The 22,435-nt window shown below is 39.1% G+C and overlaps 1 protein-coding gene across 2 annotated transcripts in view; it reads right to left on the bottom strand.

The window, feature by feature from the left end:
* The window catches only part of GSPT1 (G1 to S phase transition 1), a 36,678-nt gene continuing 18,250 nt past the window's right edge, over positions 4,008-22,435 (bottom strand). Inside the window, exons 7-15 of one of the 2 annotated variants that reach the window (XM_021086589.1) lie at positions 22,228-22,408; positions 21,483-21,637; positions 21,174-21,314; positions 18,916-19,009; positions 17,094-17,174; positions 12,200-12,373; positions 11,320-11,409; positions 10,996-11,164; positions 4,008-8,597 (exon numbers count right to left, since the gene is read on the bottom strand). In XM_021086589.1, the coding sequence (XP_020942248.1) occupies positions 8,545-8,597; positions 10,996-11,164; positions 11,320-11,409; positions 12,200-12,373; positions 17,094-17,174; positions 18,916-19,009; positions 21,174-21,314; positions 21,483-21,637; positions 22,228-22,408 (1,138 nt within the window). In that variant the 3' untranslated portion in view covers positions 4,008-8,544. The remainder of the gene's footprint in view (positions 8,598-10,995; positions 11,165-11,319; positions 11,410-12,199; positions 12,374-17,093; positions 17,175-18,915; positions 19,010-21,173; positions 21,315-21,482; positions 21,638-22,227; positions 22,409-22,435) is intronic. The other variant, XM_021086591.1, reaches the window with a different exon arrangement.

The raw sequence follows: 22,435 nt of genomic DNA, 5'->3' as shown, positions 1-22,435 counted from the left end.
GTCGGATTCGTTAACCACTGTGCCACGACGGGAATTCCTGAGTTTCAATTTAAATTTTTTTTTTTGTAAACATAAGTGGTAGCCTATATACCCATTGTTCTGTGCATTGCCCTTTCCTCTTTGTAAATCTTGGAAGTTGTTAAAGTCAGTACTTAATGCTCTGCCTCTTTTTTTTAAGGGCTGTATGGCCGTTCACCACGTAGATAAAAGTTTATTTAGGAGCTTTTTGATGGATGTCCAGTGTGGTTCTTTTTGCAAGTAGCTACGAATATTCCAGGTGAAAGACTGGAAGTAGGAGGCTTTCTGTGTCAGTTGCTTTCAAAGAAATGCTCCTGGAAGTTCCCATCGCATCTCAGAGGTAATGAACCCAGCTAGTATCCATGAGGATGCAGGTTCCATCCCAGGCCTCGCTCAGTGCATTAAGGATCTGGTGTTGCCCTGAGCTGTGATGTAGGTCAGATGTGGCTTGGATCCCGGGTTGCTGTGGCGCAGGGCGGTGGCTACAGTTCCAATTCGACCCCTAGCCTGGGAACTTCCATATGCCACCACTGGCTGCCCTAAAAAGACAAAAAAAAAAAAGCTCCTTCCATATTGCCAAAGCTGGAGGAAGGGGTGTTCTGCTGCTAATCTCTCATTACTGACTCTGTCTTTAACCAAAAACTTGTGGGAGAAATGTTCTTAAATCTTTGGCATCTACTCCCACTTGTCTTTTCTAGAATTTAGCACAAGATGGAATTCCTTTCAGCACAATGCTGTGGATGGTTACATGAGCCTTCATGTAGCATGTTTCCTAGGATTCTGAAAAGATCATCAGGGTTAGGGTTAGGGTTAGGGGTTAGGGTTAGGGTTGTCAGATGTTGTGTTGCCTGAATTCAAATTTGAGAACCACACTTCCAGGGCAAGGGAATGGCATGGATTCAGGTGAAAGAAGATGGTGTTGTTTGGAAGTAGTAAGTGGCTGGGGTAGAGTTCTGCAGAGGGGAGAAGTGCGAGATGAGGCTAGAGTGGTAAGTTAAGAAATTTATTATCAAGCTGAAGGTTTATACTTTGGAGAAATCATACAGACACAAGGTTTTTAAACTGGTAGAGAAGAAGAGTAGGCAGTTAGTGATGAATTATTCTTAGGAAAGTTAATCTGGCTGTGGTATCATAGTAGTTAAAAAACAATGTCATTGCCCACAAATTCTTTTTTTTTTTTCCTTAGGGCCACACATGTTACATATGGAAGTTCCCAGGCTAGGGGTCGAATCGGAGCTGCAGCTACCGGCCCAAGCCACAGCAACTCAGGATCTGAGGCACATTTGCAACCTGCACTGCAGCTCCAGATCCTTAACCCACTGAGCAAGGTCAGAGATCAAACCTACATCCTCATGGATACTAGTTGGGTTCTTAACCTGCTGAGCCACAAGGGGAACTCCACCTTTGGTCATCTTTTATCATGGAAGACAAGCAGCTGACAACTTCTTGGAGGACTGTGTTTTTTAACCAGTACCAGTGTGTAACTGGTGAATGTCATTGACAGTTCATGGATACTAGTCAGATTCGTTTCTGTTGAGCTGTGATGGAAACTCCCATCATTGACAGTTCAAATTGCATCTTTACTAAAATTAGGAAGGTTTTTTCCTTTTTTCTTTTCTTTTTTTTTTTTTTTTGCAGCCCTGAGGCACATGGAGCTCCCAGGCCAGGGATCAGATTCTAGCTGCAGCAATGCCAGATCCTTCAACCACTGTGCTAGGCCAGGGATTGAACTGGCGTCCCAGTGCTCCCGAGACACTATCAATCCCGTTGTGCAACAGTGAGAGCTCCTGGAAGGTTTTCAGTAGCCACTGTAAAGTATTATGCTGGATCATCAGTAAGGGATCAATAAAAGAACTTATTCATGCACGTAATTTAATAAATTTACCAATAAAGAAAACAAGGACTTAGCTGTGAGATTTAAAAGAGTTAATCAGTAGAGATACGAAGGTGAATTTGCCTCTAGTATCCTGAAAGTCAGGCCAATCCAGTTTTATAATTGACAGGGCACATCACAGGACCACAGTGAAGCAAGCACTCAGGACTAAAAGGTTAGAAGGGAGCTTATGTTATTTTACCACCTTTGGGGAGACTAAATGGTCTGTTTCTTTATAAAAGCAAGTAAAAGAGAAAAGAGGCGAAGCTTTTCTCTCTGCTTTATTTACTCATTTGCATTTCTAATGATAATGCAAAGAGGACTGTTTGTATTTGTAACCAACATGACAAAGAATCCTAATTGGAAAACAAGTCTCCCTTCAGGTAGTGATTAAAAAAAATTTTGTGGGATACTCATCAAATAAAATATTACTCAGCAGTAAAGAGAGTAATACTGATAGACACAGCATGGGTAAATCTCTCAAACATGATGGAATTCAGAAACAGGCAAAGCTAATCTATGGCAGAACTGTGATTGCATTGGCAGAGAGGGTGGATTGGAAAGGGTAGCAGAGAGGAACTTTTATTTATTTATTTTTAATTTTTAGGGCTGCTCCCTTGGCATATAGAAGTTCCCAGGCTAGGGGTCAAACCTGAGCTGCAGCTGCCGGCCTACACCATAGGCATAGCAACAGCAGATGCGAGCCACACCTTGCAACCTACACCACAGCTCACGGCAACGCTGGATCCTTAACCCACTGAGTGGGGCCAGGGATAGAACGCACAACCTCATGGTTCCCAGTCGGATTCGTCACCGCTGAGTCATGACAGGAACTCCCTCCCTGAGAGGAACTTTCTGTAGTGATGAGCATGCTTTATTATGTTGATGGGGGTGTTTACATAGGAATACACTTGACAAACTCATTGTAAACCTAAGGTCTGTGCGTTTTATTGTTTGCAAATTTTAAATTAATTTAAAAATGCTTCCCCTGTGTACAAGATCTGTCTGTTGGAACTTCTTTACAAATAATACTCTTTGGAATCTAATTCTTTCACAATTTCTTTCTTATTCCCCAGACTTGAGTGTGTCTACCAGGTGGGAAATAGCAAAGATGATGCTGGAGATCTAAGATCTACTTCTGTCTTAAGTAACTTGTGCAGCTCCTAAGCGCCTTAGGAGGATGGCACTACTGCTCAATTCAGAGGGGTGAAATCTCAGCCCAAATGATAATCACAATTAAGGGTGCAAAGCAGGTTCAATAATTTTTTCTTGTTATGCCTTCTCTAGCTAAATTATTTTGCCGGTAGACATATTATCAGTAGCCTCCTTTTTAACTAAACTCAAACCAAAAAATTCTGGCCTTTTACTGCTTATTCTTTATGTATTTGGGCATGTTCATCATTTCCATTGAAGTGAGATGTTTAAGAGATCAAATACAGTCAATGGGATGAGTTAAAACATGCAACTAATATTTCCCCCAGTGCACACTGAGAGGGAAAATTTTTGCCTCATTTCTAACAGAAGGATCAAATCACAAATAATAGTAATTAAGTTATTAAAAGGATACTTGTCAACTATAGGATTTTTGGTTTTTTGTTTTAAGTAACCTTAGTTCTAGTAGAAAACAGTAAAATATTTCACGCAAGTAATTTAATGAATTTTAAAGGAAAGATATATTCACTGTAACAAAAGTTTCACTTTAAAGGCTAAAATGTTGAATTTAGAGGATAAAGAACCAAAAAAAGGATGCCATGACAGTACGTGACTTTTCAGACTGAGTTTTCGTTCTTTTAGATTTGGAGAACTTTTAAAGTTCATTTCATTGTAATTTGTCCTTTTATTCTAGGTTGGGAGATATAGTTCTTCAGGACAAAACTACAGCATCCAAGGTACTGATTTTCCTGCTTTAAGATGACTATTGGTAGAGAGAACTTGTTTATCTGAAACTGATTCCATGTGCCGTGGAGTCTCAAATCCTCTATGGCTGGTCCTTCTACACACGGCAGTGCAGTGCCTGTGTAGTCTGATGCCCAGACTAAACACCGAGGACCAGAGAGAAAACAGACATACACTCAAGGACATGATGCCACACAGGTGATAATCAACAAACAAACCCTTCAAAAGGGAAGATGACAATTTTTATTGTTATTACAAAAGCAAATTAACTTGTCATTTGAATAATTGCAAGAGCAAACTAAGGGCTTAATCCTCACACAGGCACCAAGTCAGGCACAGTAGGTAGCTACAAATCAGAAGAAGGGTTTCTTTCTCTTGGATTCCCGTAATTCCTACCTAGAGCATTCTGCCGTGCTTTGCAATTAGGTTAAAAACCCAGCAAACCTAATCAGTTCCCTTTAATTCTGCTTAAAAAAAAAAAAGAGAGCTGGGTATTAACCTGCTGTCTAGAGAGAATCAGTCATTAAATCCTGGCCTGAGAGAGATCCACATTTCTTTTAGAACAAAGAGAAGAAACTAGTTAACTATGGTGTGTCGATTTCTGAGCATCCCAGGTTAAGTCCTTAAAATTCAGACCCCTTGGGCTGAGACCTCAGTTTCACCTAATGCATGTGGATGATCACCTGAGGAGCACAGGAGCAACAGCTCCAGCACAAACACTTCCCGGGCAGCAGGAAAGGAGGTAGGTAGCAGGGACTTGGGCTGACATCAGAAGCGCTAAGCTAATGTGCCTGGCTGAGCGAGGGGAGCCTCAGGAAGCACAAAATGCCCTTCTACTGCTGTTCACCAACGTGAGGTTGCCATTTTAAGTATTACAGGGCACAGTGGCATGTGTGACAGGGCAGAAAAGATAATACCCATTCGCTTAAGAAATCCTGCCTAATCAGACATGGTACCTGTTTACATCTCCCTCATTTTGGAGAACACTGCCACACCTCCAGGCCCCTAACAACACTTCTTAGTAAACAACTCTGCACATTAGTGTTTCAAGGAAGCATAGGATTAGAGGTACGTGGAAGTGTATTTACTGAAGGGAAGACTTAGTTATGTTCTAGGATATTGAAAATCGAGGCTATCCTAGAGCCACAACCATCACAAGCTGAACCAAATCTATCCTACCTGAAATTTGGCAGTAAATTAGTTCAGATGGAATCCACTGAACTACAAGATCAAAACACTTCCTATTCCATTTACCATGAACTCTAATACAACCAATCGACTGCCAAATTTAAACCTACGAAGTCTTTGAGTTGTGCATGTGTAACTACATTTATTAAGTTGCTGCCATGGCAGATCTCTAGAGAAAAGGAACAAGAATCATAAATGTATTAGATGGCATTTGCTAGACTCACTGGCAATATCTGGAGGAAATATATGCCATATTATTTGGAGACAGAAAATCATCTGCTAAATTCTGTTGATTGCAATCTACCTTACGTATGTCTGTGAGAGGATTAATGGCACAGTTTATTCTGGTGAGATAGGCCAACACTGAACATTTAATCATCCTACAATCAGAGATATAGTACTGTTACCAGGATTTTCACAAAGGATTTTTTAAAGTTAAGTTGCCTGACGTTAAGAGCTGTACTAAAAACTGTCCCTTGACTATCTAAATCCCTACCCAAAGCAATGAAGCTGTCATCCATGAAGCAGCGGTCCATGAGGAAGTCCATGCCAATGAGGAAAGGTGCCAGAGTGCTGTCATGTGGCACAGCCATCAAAGACCATAGAGTAATTGCAGTCATAACTAGTGTTTCAGAAGATTGCCAGGGAGATGAGTTGATTTTCAAAAGTTCATCATGAAAGCAGTTTTTGACCATAAGTTCACCCTTTTCTTGGGTTGCAAAATTGCAGCTGGTTGAAAATGAGTCAAAACATTGCAGCACTTCAGCTGAGGATGCCAGTCACTGATCAACTGCATTACGTTCAAAGTCCATCCCATATTGTAAAAGCAATTCTTGTAGTTTATGTAACTAGCAGACAAGTATGAATTACCCCCGTTGCAGTGAACAATCTATTCTTTTACAATTTACAGTTTTTACATTCAGTTATCACATATTTCAAGACTTTCAATTTGAAACAAATATACATGGGCTTAATTATTCAAGAACACTTTACTATTTGTCACAATTTCATGGCATTATGTACTCAGTCCATCTCTTCTGGTTTGATTTTACCTAGATTTCCACTGAGTAAATTGTTTGCAGAGTAAAAACAACTAGATTATTTCCCCCTCCCACAGCAAGAAATTGGGGCTTAAAATGGCAATTACTTAGATGTTGATTTCAATATCGTTCTTAAATTCACTTCATTAATTTAAAAAGCTATAATTAAATAATCTAGCAGGAAAGCTGTATAATACAGATCATTAATGTAAAAAGATGCAAAGAAAATTGTGATTCTAACTTATCTATGCTAAAAACAAAAGAATGTTTAGGTCTTCAATAGCCTATATCTGCAAGCCAATTTTACCCTATTTTTGCATTGTCAGTAATAGAGACATACTTGTACTTAACAGAAGACAAAATGACAACGTAGGAATCTGTATTGCTCTTTTTAAAGGTCCAACAACTCCACACACTGCCAGTTCACTTCAGACATTTCATTTCCCCAGACAAGTAAGGCGGCAGTGTGACGAGTTTAAAATGCATCAACTTTTAAGTGAGCTTTCTTCCCAAAGAACTTCAAAGCCCACCAAAAAATGTATTGTGTTGGCTAATTTAACAAGTTCCCTCTAAATAATCTTAGTTGCATAAATGTGCAAGAATCAATGGAAATTTTTATTTCATAAGTATATTTATTCTCTTATTTTTGAGAGGTTAGGCCCTTCACAGTTGATATCCCTGTTTTACTTGAGTCTTGGCAACATGCACATATTCTAAAAGTGTAAATATTTTAATAGCAAACATTAACTGGTTTTAAAAAATGTGTTCAATCTAAAAATGGAAATCTATCTCTGGAAATAATTTCAATGATTTTTGAGCTTTTAAAGATTCATTAAAATCTAAGCAATTGCTGGTATTTTGCTTATTCATGTGGAAGTACAAAAAGAATTGTATGTACTAACTAAAGCTCCCACATATCCCAGAAAATTAAAAGCCCAGAAATTTGCAGACAGAATAAAATGTAAATTTCACGCAATTTTAATAGTCGTGAGTATAGTTACAGGAAGCTGCAGGACAATAACTGTGGTTCTGTCCATAAGATGTACCCTCATTCATGAAATGAATGGGAATTCTATAGTTAAGGTAACAGGATTAAACTAATTCTTGTTTTGTTACTGGAAATAAGTCTGACTAGGCTTTTCTTTTCTGAGGCAGAGGATTACAAGGAAGGGACATGTCATTTAGAGATACACTGATTCTTAAAAAAAGCCAAGTCTTTGAAAAATGGCAACACTCAAAATTGGGGGGGGGGCCTTCCAATACACCCAGAAATTCTCCCTTCCATTTTTCATTTACTCTTATGCAATGCTGCATGGTCGTTCATCCAAATCATAATTTAGCAATTTCAGCTTTATATTTAAGAAAACAGTCAATTTCAAATAATTGAGAGAAACACACTGTGCTTGATTCTGCTTATCACTGTTACTTTAGTCTGTGCAGATTCTGATGGTTCGCAATATGTGTTCATTTGGTTGCTGGATGAGGTTTAGCTTTAATCAGCAAGGATCATCCAACCTTTAAAACTACTGATATGAATAGTAAATAAACTGTGTAATCTGTAAAACTGGCACTTGCAGTTGATAATGGTTTTCATACTAGATGCATGCAGCTCTTATAAATACTAAAGGAGGCATTTTTGCCAGGTCTCAGCATGCTTTCTTTATTGTAAATTCCACTAATTTAACAAGTTAATGGAATTTTTTGTAGGGGTATGATTTCATTATGCTTTATACTTATAAAAACTATAGTATGCAGTTCATGTATTTTAAAAACACTTACTGTTTAAGAAATCATGTTAAAATATAAATTGGCAGGAAATAACTGGTAGACCTAGTAAAGCAGTGTCACAGTTGCATAAAGGTACTGTATGTATGCATTAACCATCAAAACAAGGGGTCAAACTAGTTCTTTCTTTTCATACAAACTTGAACATTGTAAATGCCTCATTTAAAGGAGTGGATAAGGGAGAGCTTAGAAAAGTCCAAGTAATAAAATGTATTCAATTACTTGGTAAAGTTAAAAAGCTAATGCAACAATGTTCTATCCAGATAAAAAACATTATTCAAAAGCAATTCAAATACCGAAAAGGGTTTCAAATTGAATATTTTATTAACATGGTAGTTGTCTTTGTAACATGTGCACACACACTCGCACACTCAGAATGATCTGCCTAGGGAAAAAAAGAGACTAAGTATGCCTAAGGGGAAAATGGAAAAATAAAAAAATTCCTAGTAGGTTTTCATTATTGTAGGCAATTATGTCCACATCACTTACAAAGCTATTGCCAAATCTGTCCAAGGAAGCAGAGTTTGAAAGGGAAGAAAAAAATCTTGGGAAAAATTCAACAGTGGCATAGCAGAGCTCTCAATATGAGAAAGCTGACATAATGTGGACTTTTGCTGTGGATTTTGTCTTTGCAAAATACGGGGAGAGGTTTGTCAATGGGCAGAAAATAAGAGAAGGCGGTGTGAAGTAGGCTTTTGCAGTCAATTTTCCTCACAGTATTGTGCAGGGTCATCAAGACAATGCTTAGTCTTTCTCTGGAACCAGTTTCAGAACTTTCCCAATTGCAATGGTCTTACCTAGAAATAAAATTTTTAAAAAATCTTTTCAGTAGTTAACAGCAAGGCTATGACAGATATTAAAACTTATTAAAACTATTATTTTACAATGTAAATTACCAATTAACTGGCTTTACCATCAAAGGCATGATTTCTGACTAGCGGAGGGGAACTGAAGATGATCTTTATAAAAAACCTGTGCCTGGACAAGTAAAATGTAGATATCATACAACAGAATAGTATTTGACAATAAAAAGGAATGGATTACGTACAGTACATGCCACCACGTGGCTGAACCTCAAAAACATGCCGAGTAAAATAAACCAGACACTCAAGGCCACAAACTTTATGACTCTATTTATATGGCACAGCCTCGAAGGGCAGAGAACAGGTAGATTTGTGGCTCCTTAGGGCTGGGGGTGGCAACAGGCAGCAGACTTTGTAAACAGGTAGGTGTGAGGGTTCCTTTTTTAGATGTACTAAATGTTATGAAAATTTGAATGTGATGACTGCACAACTCTGTAAACATACTAAAGGTCACTGAATTGTACACTTAAAAGGGGTCAATTTCATGGTATATAAATTATCTCAATAAATACTGTTAAAAAGGGTTCACAAAGAGATATAGAACTTATTAAGTCTTGTGAAAAACCTAAAGGCCAAGCTACTATTTTTTAGTTCAAAACAAAACAAAATAAAAAAACACACAGTAACCCTGGGGTTAAAAATTTTGCTTCATTATTTTCCTTTGTCTGCCCAATTTTATCAGGTTTTAATTGGTAACTAAAATTCTCATTTTGTTATATTAACAGTAAAACTGGTTATTGGGTTTAATCCTATCACCAAGAAGAGTTTTAAAATAATGACTTTAAGTGGATACCATCTTTATATAGACTTCTCTGAAATAAGGCTCAAGGATCATGTTCATCAAATTCCCAGTGCTTAGCACAGCTCCTGCCATGCAGGAGATACAGTAAAGTTTTTGCTGAATGAAACTGGAACTAATAATGTGAACTGACTATTCTGTTTTTTTTTTTAATGGCCCCACCCACAGCATGTGGAAGTTCTGGGCCAGGGACTGAATCTGAACTGCAGCTGCAACAGTGGCAGTGCCAGAACCGCAACCCACTGCACCACTAAGTTGCCTTTTTATTTTTTATTCTTATTTTTTGCTTTTTAGGGCTGCACCTGTGGCATATGGAAGTTCCCAGGCTAAGGGTCTAATAGGAGCTGTAGCTGCCTGGTATATGCCACAGCCACAGCCACACGAGATCTGAGCCTCCTCTGCAACCTACACCACAGCTCATAGCAACGCCAGATCCTTAACCCATGGAGCAAGGCCAGGGATCGAACCCGAAACTTCATGGTTCCTAGTTGGATTTCTTTCCCCTGCACCACAATGGGACATCCTGAAGTAGGATTCTTAATCCACTGCATCACAGCAGGAACTCTTGACTATTCTACATTTCAATATAAAGTTTTCTATTGTCTTAAAAATAGTTATTTATGATAACAATCTATAGAGAAATGTTTAATAAAAGTGATTTTGTTTCCATGATACCACAGAGTTTCATGCCTGTGAGACAGGAAAATTATAGCTATTCCAGTTCACTCAGATTGGCAGAAATGGTGATATATACAAAACAACATGACTATTAAACCTTTGAAAACATGAGAGGTTAAGTACCCCTTTTATCCTTTTATCTCTCATTTCAGTGTGGTTAATGTTTATCAAATTTGATTTTAAAATAATAAAGATAAAATAACTACTTCAGAGGCTTGCTCAGCAAAAAATTGCTCTACAAGACATAAAGCCCTTCAAGATGAGCTTTTTTTTTTTTTTTTTTTTTTGTCTTTTTTGTTGTTGTTGTTGCTATTTCTTGGGCCGCTTCCGCGGCATATGGAGGTTCCCAGGCTAGGGGTTGAATCAGAGCTGTAGCCACCGGCCTATGCCAGAGCCACAGCAACGCGGGATCCGAACCGCGTCTGCAACCTACACCACAGCTCACGGCAACGCCGGATCGTTAACCCACTGAGCAAGGGCAGGGACCGAACCCGCAACCTCATGGTTCCTAGTCGGATTCGTTAACCACTGTGCCACGACGGGAACTCCCCAAGATGAGCTTTAATCACACATATTACAAAGAATTTCATCACAAAAATGTCTCATTATATAAATAAAACAACTCTCAAAACTCAGTGCCTGCAAGATATCAAAATTAAGATCCTTCATCTAGAGCATTACTACTAAAATGAATTGTCAATTCTGTCTGCTATTCAATTCATTCAACATTTATCATATGAATATATTATAGAACAAAGAATCAGGTTTTCTACAAACCTGTACTGTGCACTAAGATGAAGATTACCAACACTCAGCCAATTAGATGCACTGCTAGACATCAATTTAAAGGCTTACCCTCATCTCTTAAGGTAAAACGGCCCATCTGAGGGAAGTCTTTAAAGGTCTCAAGGCAGATGGTTCCTGCTGTCCTTAAGCGAGCAATGCATACTTGATCTTGTTTCACAAAACGGGGTCGAGTCTTACTTTTTTCTCCTGATTTTTTGTCTACCAAGCAGATTAAGGCCTATCCAAGAAAAAAGGAAGCAATCAGAACAATGCCAAATAGAAGATTGAAATAAAGACTAGGTGTGCAAATAAGAATACCATCACTGAAATCATCCAGATGAAATGGTCTTAAACATGCAAACAAAAACCCTAATTACTTATTTTAAAACTTACTGTTATTTCGACTTCTTCAATACAGGTATGGATATGCAGCACCGCGTTATAGCCTGGGCAGATGATGGACTTGTGCTCTATAATCACTATCTGTCAAACAAAAATAGTCACGTCTTATCCCTAGGCCAAAAATAACTCAATGTGTAACCCCCAAACTCAGTAGGGCACCAACTTAATTTACACTCCACCTTCAAGCATGAACTCTGATATCCTTACACTACTCATCTTGGCAAGCGCCCAAACATTAAAAACACAAGTAGACTTTTTCTTTTCCGGGAAGCTTTCCTCTACACACCCCACCAGGGAATTAAGTTAATCATAGCTGCTCACATGCCAGGTTTTTTTCTCCTAGATGTGAAATTAACAGTTTTATCTAGTTCCCAATATCCAAGGTCCAAAGCTAAAAATCTTGTATCTGATGTCAAATTCTAACTTGACTAGTCATCATATAACAGAACTCAAAAATTCTGTGAGCTATACCAATTACTTACTCTCTTCTCTTAGGGAGGTCATTTTGCTAATAACATGGAGAAATTATGTGTATTTTCCTGTCTGGAAAGTTATTTGCTCCAAATGAGCAGAAAAACCATGATTTCCAGGGCAACTACACTTTGAGCAAAATATTAATATATATTATCAACAGGAAATAAAAGGCAACTTAAAATATTATCTACCCAGTACTTGTCCCATGTTAAAGACTGTACATGATATACATCACAGCTATTTTGAGATATATATATGTATATATATAGTTCATTCAATTTCACTTCCGTTTCTGCCCCAAATGGCATGTCACCAACAATCAAGACAAAGGACATTTAATTTCTAGTTTCATTTAGACAGTTAAAGATCATCACAGTCACTAAAATAACTAGTTTACCTGGGCATCAAATGTGCGACCAGAATGACAAAGATTATTAGGATCACAAAGTATGAACCCTGGAAGAATCTCCTCCTCTTCAATTCCTTTCAGTCTGATTTTGAGGTTTTCACCTGGGGCTACAGAATCAGTTTCTACATCATCGGAAAGGATTCCAAGAACTTCCACATTGTGCTTAAAAAGAAACCAAGAATGGAGATTTTTCTGACACACACACTGCATTATAGAACAGAAAATGATCTGTTTGCTGAAGATTTCTGAGACAAGTCACATTTTTATGCGGTTGTTTGATTAGCCAAAATACTTCCCTGAATATAAAACTATTACATTTGCATGACATGAACTTAATCATATCCTTGAAGTACAAACTGCCAATTAAGAGATTATCCTGTCAACTTTTTAATATCAGATCCTAACAATTTTCCAAATAGAACAAGTATAAACATCTTTATCTTTTCAAAATTGAAACATTAAATCCAATATTTAGATTTCAAATTTGCAAAAATTTTTATTAAGTTCTAGCAGTTAACAGATACAGCTAACATTTCTTATCAACCCCCAAACATCCAAGGTGTACTTCTCTAAAGTTATTTGAACAACTGAGCTGTAAAAGCATACTGACTGGGGTTCCCATCATGGCTCAGTGGTTAACGACTAGGAACCACGAGGTTGCGGGTTCGATCCCTGGCCTTGCTCAGTGGGTTAAGGATCCAGCGGAGCTGTGGTGTAGGTTGAAGATGTGGTTCGGACCCCATGCTGCTGTGGCTCTGGCATAGGCTACAGCTCCAATTAATTAGACCCCTAGCCTGGGAAACCTCCATATGCCACAGGAAAAGGCAAAAAAGACAAAAAAAGCATACTGATTGTTCAGCAGATACAGGGCTTCCTTTCGATGTGATGAAAATACCCTGGAGCTAGATAACAGTGATGGCTGCACAACACTGAAGTACTAAGTGTCACTAATAAAATTTGCCTGTCTTTTTTACGATTTTAATTTTTTCTATTATAGTTGATTTACAAAAATGTACCTGTCTTTTTTGTTTTGTTTTGTCTTTTTGCGTTTTCTAGGGCCGCTCTAGTGGCATATGGAGGTTCCCAGGCTAGAGGTCAAATTGGAGCTGTAGCCACCAGCCTATGCCAGAGCCACAGCAACGCAGGATCCGAGCCTTGTCTGCAACCTACACCACAGCTCACGGCAATGCTGGATCCTTAACCCACTGAGCGAGGCCAGGGATTGAACCCACAACCTCATGGTTCCTAGTCGGATTCGTTAACCACTGTGCTACGACGGAACTCCAAAAAATGTACCTGTCTTTTAACCACAATAAATTTTTTTTAATAAAAGCATACAGATGGGGGGAAATGTTAAAAACAGTATGCATTAAGTATTCCTTTATCTTACTCCATTTCTGCCCTTAGAAATAATTCATATTTTTAAAACACATGCTAGAAAACAAAGTAACAGCTTTCTAGACAAAAATGTAGTTTCTCATGATGGTAGATAAGCAGTGGAGAATCCAGAATCATTATATTCCATACCAGAATTCTACCAATTGTCACTTGCTAAACTAGAAGCTCCCCACTGACTTCGACCTCCACCAAAAATGGCTTTCTTTCTCAAAAGGCAGCTTATACCTTAATGATATCTGTTGAAATTCATTCCAAGGACTGATAATACAGCCATATTTGTGAGCAAATTCTTTAAAGTAAATAATCTCCCCCCAGATATGGGCTTTTATAGCTAAACACAAAAGATCAAGTCTAATCTCTAATCCGTATTTTAAAACTACAATTAGTTTATAAAAGGTTATTAAGGATTTTGCCTACTCTGAGAACCTCATGTAAGTGGAGTCATACATGATTTATCTTTTTGTGATTGGCTTATTTCACTTAGTATAATGTCTTCCAGGTTTACATAGCATTTTAGGATTTTCTGGAGTTCTCTTGTGGCTCAAGGATCCAGTGCTGTCACTGCAGTGGCTTGGGTCACTGCTGTGGTATGGGTTCGCTGGTACTTCATGTCATAGCTTGGCCAAAAACAAACGAGGATTTCCCTCCTTTTTGTCTTTTTAGAGCTGCGCCGTTGGCATATGGAGGTTCCCAGGCTAGGGATTGAATTTGAGCTTCAGCTGCTGGCCTAGACCACAAGCCACAGCAACACTGCATCTGGGCCACATCTGCAATCTACACACACCACCATTCACAGCAATACTGGATCCTTAACCCACTGAGCTAGGCTAGGGATAGAACCTAACCTCATGGATACTAGTCAATTTGTTTCTGCTGAGCCATGAAGAAACTCCGGATTTCCTTTTTAAGCTTAATAATATTCCATTTTATGTATGCACCACATTTTATTTGCCCATTCATCCATCTATGGATACTATAGGTTGCTTCCATTTTTATTTTTTATTTTTTGGAGGAAATACCATTATGTTTTCCACAGCAGCTGCATAATTTTACTTTTCTGCCAACAGCGCACAGGGGGTTCCAATTTCTCCACAGCCTCACCATCATTTGTTATTTTCTGAGGTTTTTTGGCTTGTTTTGTTTTTTAAGAGAGCCACACCTGCAGCATATTGAAGTTTCCAGGCTAGGGGGTTGAATTGGAACTGCAACTACAGGTCTACACCATTGCCACAGCAAGGCCAGATCTGATCCGCATCTCTGACATACACCACAGCTCATGGCAATGCCAGATCCTTAACCCACTGATAGAGACGAAGGATCAAACCCACATCCTCATGGACACTAGTTGGGTTCGCTACCACTGAGCCACCACAAGAACGCCTGTTTTTTTTGTTTTGTTTTGTTTTTAAGATAGTAGCCGTCGAGCTAGGTGTGAGGTGTTATCTCATTGTGTTTGTTGGCCATTTATAGATCTTCTACTTAAGTCCTTTGCTTATTTTTTAGTCAGGTTGCTTCTTTTTGTTGTAGAGTTATAGGACTCCTTGATATATTATGGGTAGCAACCCCTACCAGATTTATGATATATAATTATTTACCCCCATTCTGTAGATTGCCTACCTACTAATTTTTTAATGTAAAATTAGTTTGGCATCTATATCTTTTAAAATATTTAATTCTAGAGAGTTCCTGTCGTGGCTCCAGTGGTTAACGAATCTGACTAGGAACCATGAGGTTGTGGGTTCGATCTTGGCCTTACTCAGTGGGTTAAGGATCCGGCGTTGCTGTGAGTTGTGTAGGTTGCAGGTGTGGCTCGGATCCCGCATTGCTGTGGCTCTGGTATAGGCTGGTGGCTACAGCTCTGATTAGACCCCTAGCCTGGGAACCTCCATATGCCGCAGGAAGCGGCCCTAGAAAAGGCAAAAAGACCAAAAAAAAAAAAAAAAATTTCTATTCCACTAAAACTCAAGGGACTGAAGTGAACTGAGTTTAAGGCCTGATTAATAACTGTATGATACGCTACACTGACCTGCTTAGTTAGTAGTATAAATGACAGCTTCTCTAGAGCACTATTACATTGAGGCCCTTCACCAGTAGCCCAGCACTGAGTTCTCATGCCTATACTAAGCACTTTTCTTTCTATTGTGATAAAATACTCATAAAATTTACCTTTTTAAATCATTTTGCCTTGTACAATTCAGTGGCATCTAGGACATTCCCAGTGTTGTACCACCACCACCAGTATCTGGTTCCAAAACGTCTTCATCACCCCCCAAAGAGCAGCTATTCCCCATTCATCCCCCCCACCAGCCCCGTATAAGCACAAATGTGCCTTCCATCTCCACAAGCAAACTGGATTTCTGTGACCACTCTGCATACAAGATAGAGCAAGGATTCAAATTGCCCATAATTTTCATTTATTTGTCAGTGACTTGCAAGTTGCAGAGATAACTACCTCAGAAAAAAATATACTATGATAGGATACTCTGGTCTCCAAAGTATAAGGCATCAAGAAACCCCAAATTATAATTTGTAAGGTTCCAGTTATATCTAAATAGTACACTGACAATGAATACCCTTTGTAATTCACTCTGCATGGTAAAGAAGTTCTCAGTTAAATCTAACAAAATCTGTTTGGAGGTTCTGATAGTTCAGGCTTATTTTCCTACATAAACAACACCTTTGGATTATTAGCAAAGTCCTCTGGAAAACAGCTAACAGTTTCTTAAATAACGTCATCTGCAGGACTTCCTATTGTGGCTCAGGGGAAACGAATCTGACTAGCATCCATGAGGACACAGGTTTGATCCCTGGCCTCGATCAGTGGGTTAAGGATCCGGGGCTGCCAAGAGCTGTGGTGTAGGTCGGCTACAGCTCCAATTTGACAGCTAGCCTGGGAACCTCCATATTGCCAAGGATGCGGCCCTAAAAAGACAAAACAACAACAAAAGTTCATGTCATCTGCAACTGAACAGTCAGAAATAACACAAAGGAATAGTTTATGGATATTTTTAGCCTATTAGTGAAACACTCTCCAATAACAAAGAAATTACAATAAGGTAGAAAGAGAACCCTTTATGATAAAGGCAGGTCCTCTTTTCAAAACAAATTAGGAGCATAGCTTGGACACATTATTTTATAGTATCCAACATAACTATGTACAAAAACTAAGAAAGCTGATTATATCATGATTAAACCTGAGTTTTCATCCCGGCTCACTACTAATCCAGTGTGTTAACAAAAGTCAATCACTTGACCACTGTAACCATTTTACCTCCAACATGGTGCAAGCAGAGTCCCTTCTCCTTCCACATTAACAAACACCACATACTCTTGATGAAGTTTTGTATTAACATTAATGAATTGGAATCCTGCGTTTAAAAAGTTGTTTCTTTTAATGAAATCCCTAAGATTTTGAGAAGTTCTGGCTCCTTGCTAATATTTTCAAGAAAAAACCTAAATGAGAAAGAGCATTACCAATCCTTACCTTGTTTGGCATCATCACAAGCTGCTGGCCTTTACAAATAGATCCTGATTCCAGCTTTCCCAGGACCACAGTGCCCATATCCTGTTCAAATTTAAGAAAAAAAAAAAAAAATCAAGTCTCAGACTTCTATTACTACTCTACAGCTGTTCAACAACCCAAAGTGAAATCTTGCAGGGCTTACTCATCTTTAGCTCAAATAGTAGAATGCTTGGGATTAATCCTAAACACAGGTTAACAAATATTCTATAGTGTCGTAAGTATACATATAATTATAATACTAATTAATAAGCATGCTTAGGATTTAAAAAAAAAACAATAGTGCAGGAAACAGTGTAGGAGTTTATGTATGAAGATAGGAATTTTCTGTTCAAATTCAGATTCTTCCAAAAAACTGAGACTTTCCTCCCTTGTATAAGACTGGAAAAAAAATACCTGTTCAAGAAATTTAGCTAACGAAAGAATGAAGTATTTGAGAAGAGCAAAACATTACATACTGATACTGCAGTACTTAAAAAATTAAGTTGAGGAGTTCCCCTTGTGGTGCAGTGGAAACGAATCTGACTAGGAACCATGAGAGCACAGGTTGGACCCCTGGCTTCACTCAGCGGGTTAAGGATCAAGCATTGCATTGAGCTGGGGTGTAGTTTGCAGACTTGGCTCAGATCCCGAGTTGCTGTGGCTATGGTATATAGGTCAGCAGCTGTAGCTCCAAGGAGACCCCTAGCCTGAGAACTTCCATATGCTGCAGGTGCAGCCTTTACAAAAAGCAAAAAAAAAAAAGTTGAATATCTAGTTAAAACAATGAATCATCCAATGTCCACATGCTGCAGGCATGGCCAAAAAAAAAAAAAAAAAAAAAAAAAAAAAAAAAAAAAGATCACTTGCTCACTTGAAAACAGCAGAAATAAACTAAGCTTGTTGATTAAATTATGGTCTGTCTATCACTGAATACATAACCACTAAAAAGAGACATGCATGTTATACTGTTAATTAAAAGTTATTTCAGGAGTCCCTGCTGTGGCACATAGGGTTAAGAATTCCAACTGCAGCTCCAGTTGCTGTGGGGGCCTGGGTTTGATCCCACCCCAGCACAGTAGGTTAAAGGATCCGGGCATTGCCTGTGGTGTAGATTGTAACTGTGACTCAGATTCAGTCCCTGGCCTGGGAGCTTCCAAGTGCCACGGATGCATCCATTAAAAAAAATTATTTCAGGAGTTCCCATCGTGGCACAGTGGTTAACGAATCCGACTAGGGACCATGGGGTTGCGGGTTCGGTCCCTGCCCCTGCTCAGTGGGCTGACGATCCGGCGTTGCCGTGAGCTGTGGTGTGGGTTGCGGACGTGGCTCGGATCCTGTGTTGCTCTGGCTCTGGCTCTGGCGTAGGCCGGTGGCTACAGCTCCGATTCGACCCCTGGCCTGGGAGCCTCCATGTGCCGCGGGAGCGGCCCAAGAAATAGCTAAAAAGACAAGGAAAAAAAATTATTTCATAATTTAAACAAAATAATTCATCACCCCCCATAAACCCCAACTGAATAGGAGTTCCCATTGTGGTGCAGCGAAAACAAATCCAACTAGGAACCATGAGGTTGTGGGTTTGATCCCTGGCCTCCCTCAGGGGGTTAAGGATCCAGTGTTGCCGAGAGCTATGGTGTAGGTCCCAGACGTGGCTCAGATCTGGCATTGCTGTGGCTGTGGTGTAGGCCGGCAGCTACAGCTCTGATTAGACCCCAAGCCTGGGAACCTCCATATGCTGAGGGTGCGGCCCTATAAAGCAAAAAAACAAAACAAAACAAAACAAAAAACCCAAAAATATTCTAATTACCTTGTACTTGTCCACAATTGGCAGCCTGATTGGTCCATCAACTGATCTATTGAAGTTTGGCAAATTATCCAGATATGGAATAAATGGTAATCCACTGAGAACATAATGATATCCAAAGAGTCAACATAAATGTTAAAGTTTCAAATTATATGATTCTATACAAAAAATATGGTTATAACAATATTTTCATTCTACCCATATACTCCTCATTCAACAAATTCATCTCATTTATTACACAGAAATTTCTAAAAAAAAAAACCCCAAAATAGCTCAATATAATGAAAAAGCTTCCTCATAAACTTAAAGCTTCCCCATAAACACAAAGATTCAGAAAAATTTTCATAGCAAATAGCCCACATTCTATAACAAAATGACTCTATTACTTAATTTTTATGGAGTTTTCAAGCTCTGAAATCAGGCTTCTATAAAATACCTTCCCCTTTAAAATTGCAGTATCTGGACTAGGATGGCAATGGTTCCTCCAAAATGACCTATAGATTCAATGCAATCCCTATTCAAATCCCAGCTGCCTGGCGTTCCCGTTGTGGCCCAACGGAAACAAATTCAACTAGGAACCATGAGGTTGCGAGTCTGATCCCTGGCCTCACTCAGTGGGTTAAGGATCTGGTATTGCTGTGAGCTGTTGGTGTAGGCCGGCAGCTGTAGCTCTGATTGGACCGCTAGCCTAGGAACCTCCACATACCGTGGGTGCAGCCCTAAAAAAAAAAAAAAATTCCAGCTGCCTTTTTGTAGAAATTGTCAAGCTGGTCCTGATGTTCATATGGAAATTCAAGTGACCCAGAATAGCAAAAATAATCTTGGGGACAAAATAACAAAATTCAAAAAGAATTTAAACACCCACTAAACTAAAGACTAAGACTTTTGTCTTAGGAGTTCCCATCATGGCTCAGTGGTTAATGAATCCGACTGGGAAGCATGAGGTTGCGGGTTCGATCCCTGGCCTTGCTCAGTGGGTTAAGGATCGGGCATTGCTGTGATCTGTGGTGTAGGTTGCAGATGTGGCTTAGATCTGGTGTTGCTGTGGCTCTGGCGTAGGCTGGCGGCTGTAGCTCCGAATTGACTCCTATCCTGGGAAGCTCCATATGCTGCAGGAAACGGCCCTAGAAAAGACCAAAAAAAAAAAAAAAAAAAAGACTTTTGTCTTAAATATATAATCCAAAATGAAACACCCATTTAAATCTAAGAGCTTCAGTAGGTGCAGAAGAAAATAATAACATGGTGAACTCTTTATAACTGGATTAGGCAACACTTTCCCAGGCATGATACTAAAAGCTCAATTAAGAGAAAAAAAAATAGGAGTTCCCTGGTGGCTCAGTGGGTTACTAGTCCAGTGTTATGGCTGTGGCCTGAGTGACTGCTATAGCACAGGTACAATTCCTGCTCTGGGAACCTCAGCATGCCGAAGAGGTGGGGGGAAAAAAAAGAGAGAAATAAACTAGACTTCATCAGTATTAAGACACCATCAAGAGGAGTTCCCATCGTGGCGCAGTGGTTAACGAATCCGACTAGGAACCATGAGGTTGCGGGTTCGATCCCTGCCCTTGCTCAGTGGGTTAACGATCCGGCGTTGCCGTGAGCTGTGGTGTAGGTTGCAGACGCGGCTCGGATCCCGCCGTTGCTGTGGCTCTGGCGTAGGCCGGTGGCTACAGTTCCGATTCAACCCCTAGCCTGGGAACCTCCATATGCCGCGGGAGCAGCCCAAGAAATAGCAACAGTAACAACAACAAAAAAGACAAAAGACAAAAAAAAAAAAAAAAAAAAGACACCATCAAGAGAGTTCCCATTGTGGCTCCCGACTAGTATCCATGAGGATGCAGGTTCCATCCCTGGCTTCACTTGGTGGGTTAAGTATCTGGCATTGTTGTAAGCTGTGGTGTAGGTCACAGACACAGTTTGGATCCTACATTGCTGTGGCTGTGGTATAGGCCAGCAGCTACCACTCTGATTTGACTCTAGCCTGGGAACCTCCATATGCCGCCGGAGTGGCCCTAGAAATGGCAAACTCCAAAAACAAAAAAAAACAAAAACAAAAACAAAAAAACAACGCACACAGAATGGGAGACAATACTTGCGAACAGTGTATCTGATAAGGGACTTGTATCCAGTGCATAAAGAACTCTTAACTCAGTAACAAAAAGACAACTCAATTAAAAGATGGCCAAAGTCACTGTCAGTATTTTCTTTAATTACTTCTTCAGACACAAACATTTTTTTAGAAGGAAGAAAAGGTTACTTACATGTACCAAGGACAGAAATCTGATTGCTCTTTAAGATTTGCTCCAGTCAGTCCTGAGCAGGGCATGAAGTGAATGTCCTTTTTGGGATTGAAGCCAACTTTTTTCAAAAATGGCACTAGTTTCTCTTTACATTCTTCATATCTATTAATATTTATAAATATAAATAACTGAATTTTAAGGTAAACCAACTGAAATGCCATCATTAAACAAAGGTTTAGAAAAACCCCAAGGCAAAAAAGCATAGAGTAACCATACCATCCTTTATCCCAGTAACGTCTGTAAAAAAACACTCAAGGCATCCAAGCTTACCTCTCATTGCTCCAATTTACTGTTGGATCATCCATTTTATTAATAAGCACAATTAAGTGTTTTACGCCTGCTGTTTTTGCCAACATTGCATGTTCTCTTGTTTGTCCTCCTTTTTCAAATCCAGTTTCAAACTCTCCTTTCCTGGCAGAGATTACCTATTCCAAAAAATGAAATATTCATCCTTATACATTCTGGTACACTCTTCTAGCAATAAAATATCTTTTAGTTTATCAGACACTTCTTTCAAAAAAATAGAAGTAAATGCATAACAAATACTTTTGAATGTCACAATGTCTTAATGCTTTAAGATTTTGGTAAATCTTCAGATTCCCAATTTTCCAAAATCTAGGATGCCTTTGTATTTTATAATTCAAACATATATGTGATTTAGTGTGAATGTACCTACCCCTCCCCACTCCAAATTGCAAAATGACTAAGGACCTTTAAACAGATATTTCTTATTCATTACTGTACCTACAGTACATTTATTGGGTACAAATTAGATTAGGCTTGGCATTCAGTGGACACTAATTTCTGACACAACAGTAAGTAATAGCAGTGATGGAGAAAAGCTAAAACGTTTTCATGACTAAATCAAATTATGAAGATTTCTTGGACAGATTAGTGAGAAAAAAGTGAAAATTATGACTCTATATATTACAGTTGCTTTTAGAAGGTAAACTATTTAAATTTTAAGTTGGGCTGCTAACAAATACACGGATGAATTGGAAATGTCTTTCCTTACCAGTACAGCCAAATCAGCTTGAGAAGCACCACCAATCATATTTGGGACAAAACTCTTGTGGCCAGGGGCATCAAGAATTGTAAAATGCTTCTTTTCTGTTTCAAAATAGGCACGACCCACTTCTACTGTTTTACCCTTGTCTCGTTCTTCCTGATTTGTGTCTAGGGCCCAAGACAGGTACCTGAAATAATTTTAAAATAAGAATTTT

This window comes from Sus scrofa, chromosome 3 (assembly GCF_000003025.6).
Source record: "Sus scrofa isolate TJ Tabasco breed Duroc chromosome 3, Sscrofa11.1, whole genome shotgun sequence".
NCBI classification, from domain to species: Eukaryota; Metazoa; Chordata; class Mammalia; order Artiodactyla; family Suidae; genus Sus; species Sus scrofa.
Note: the sequence above shows the minus strand (reverse complement) of the source record. Positions and strands in the feature narration are given on the sequence as shown.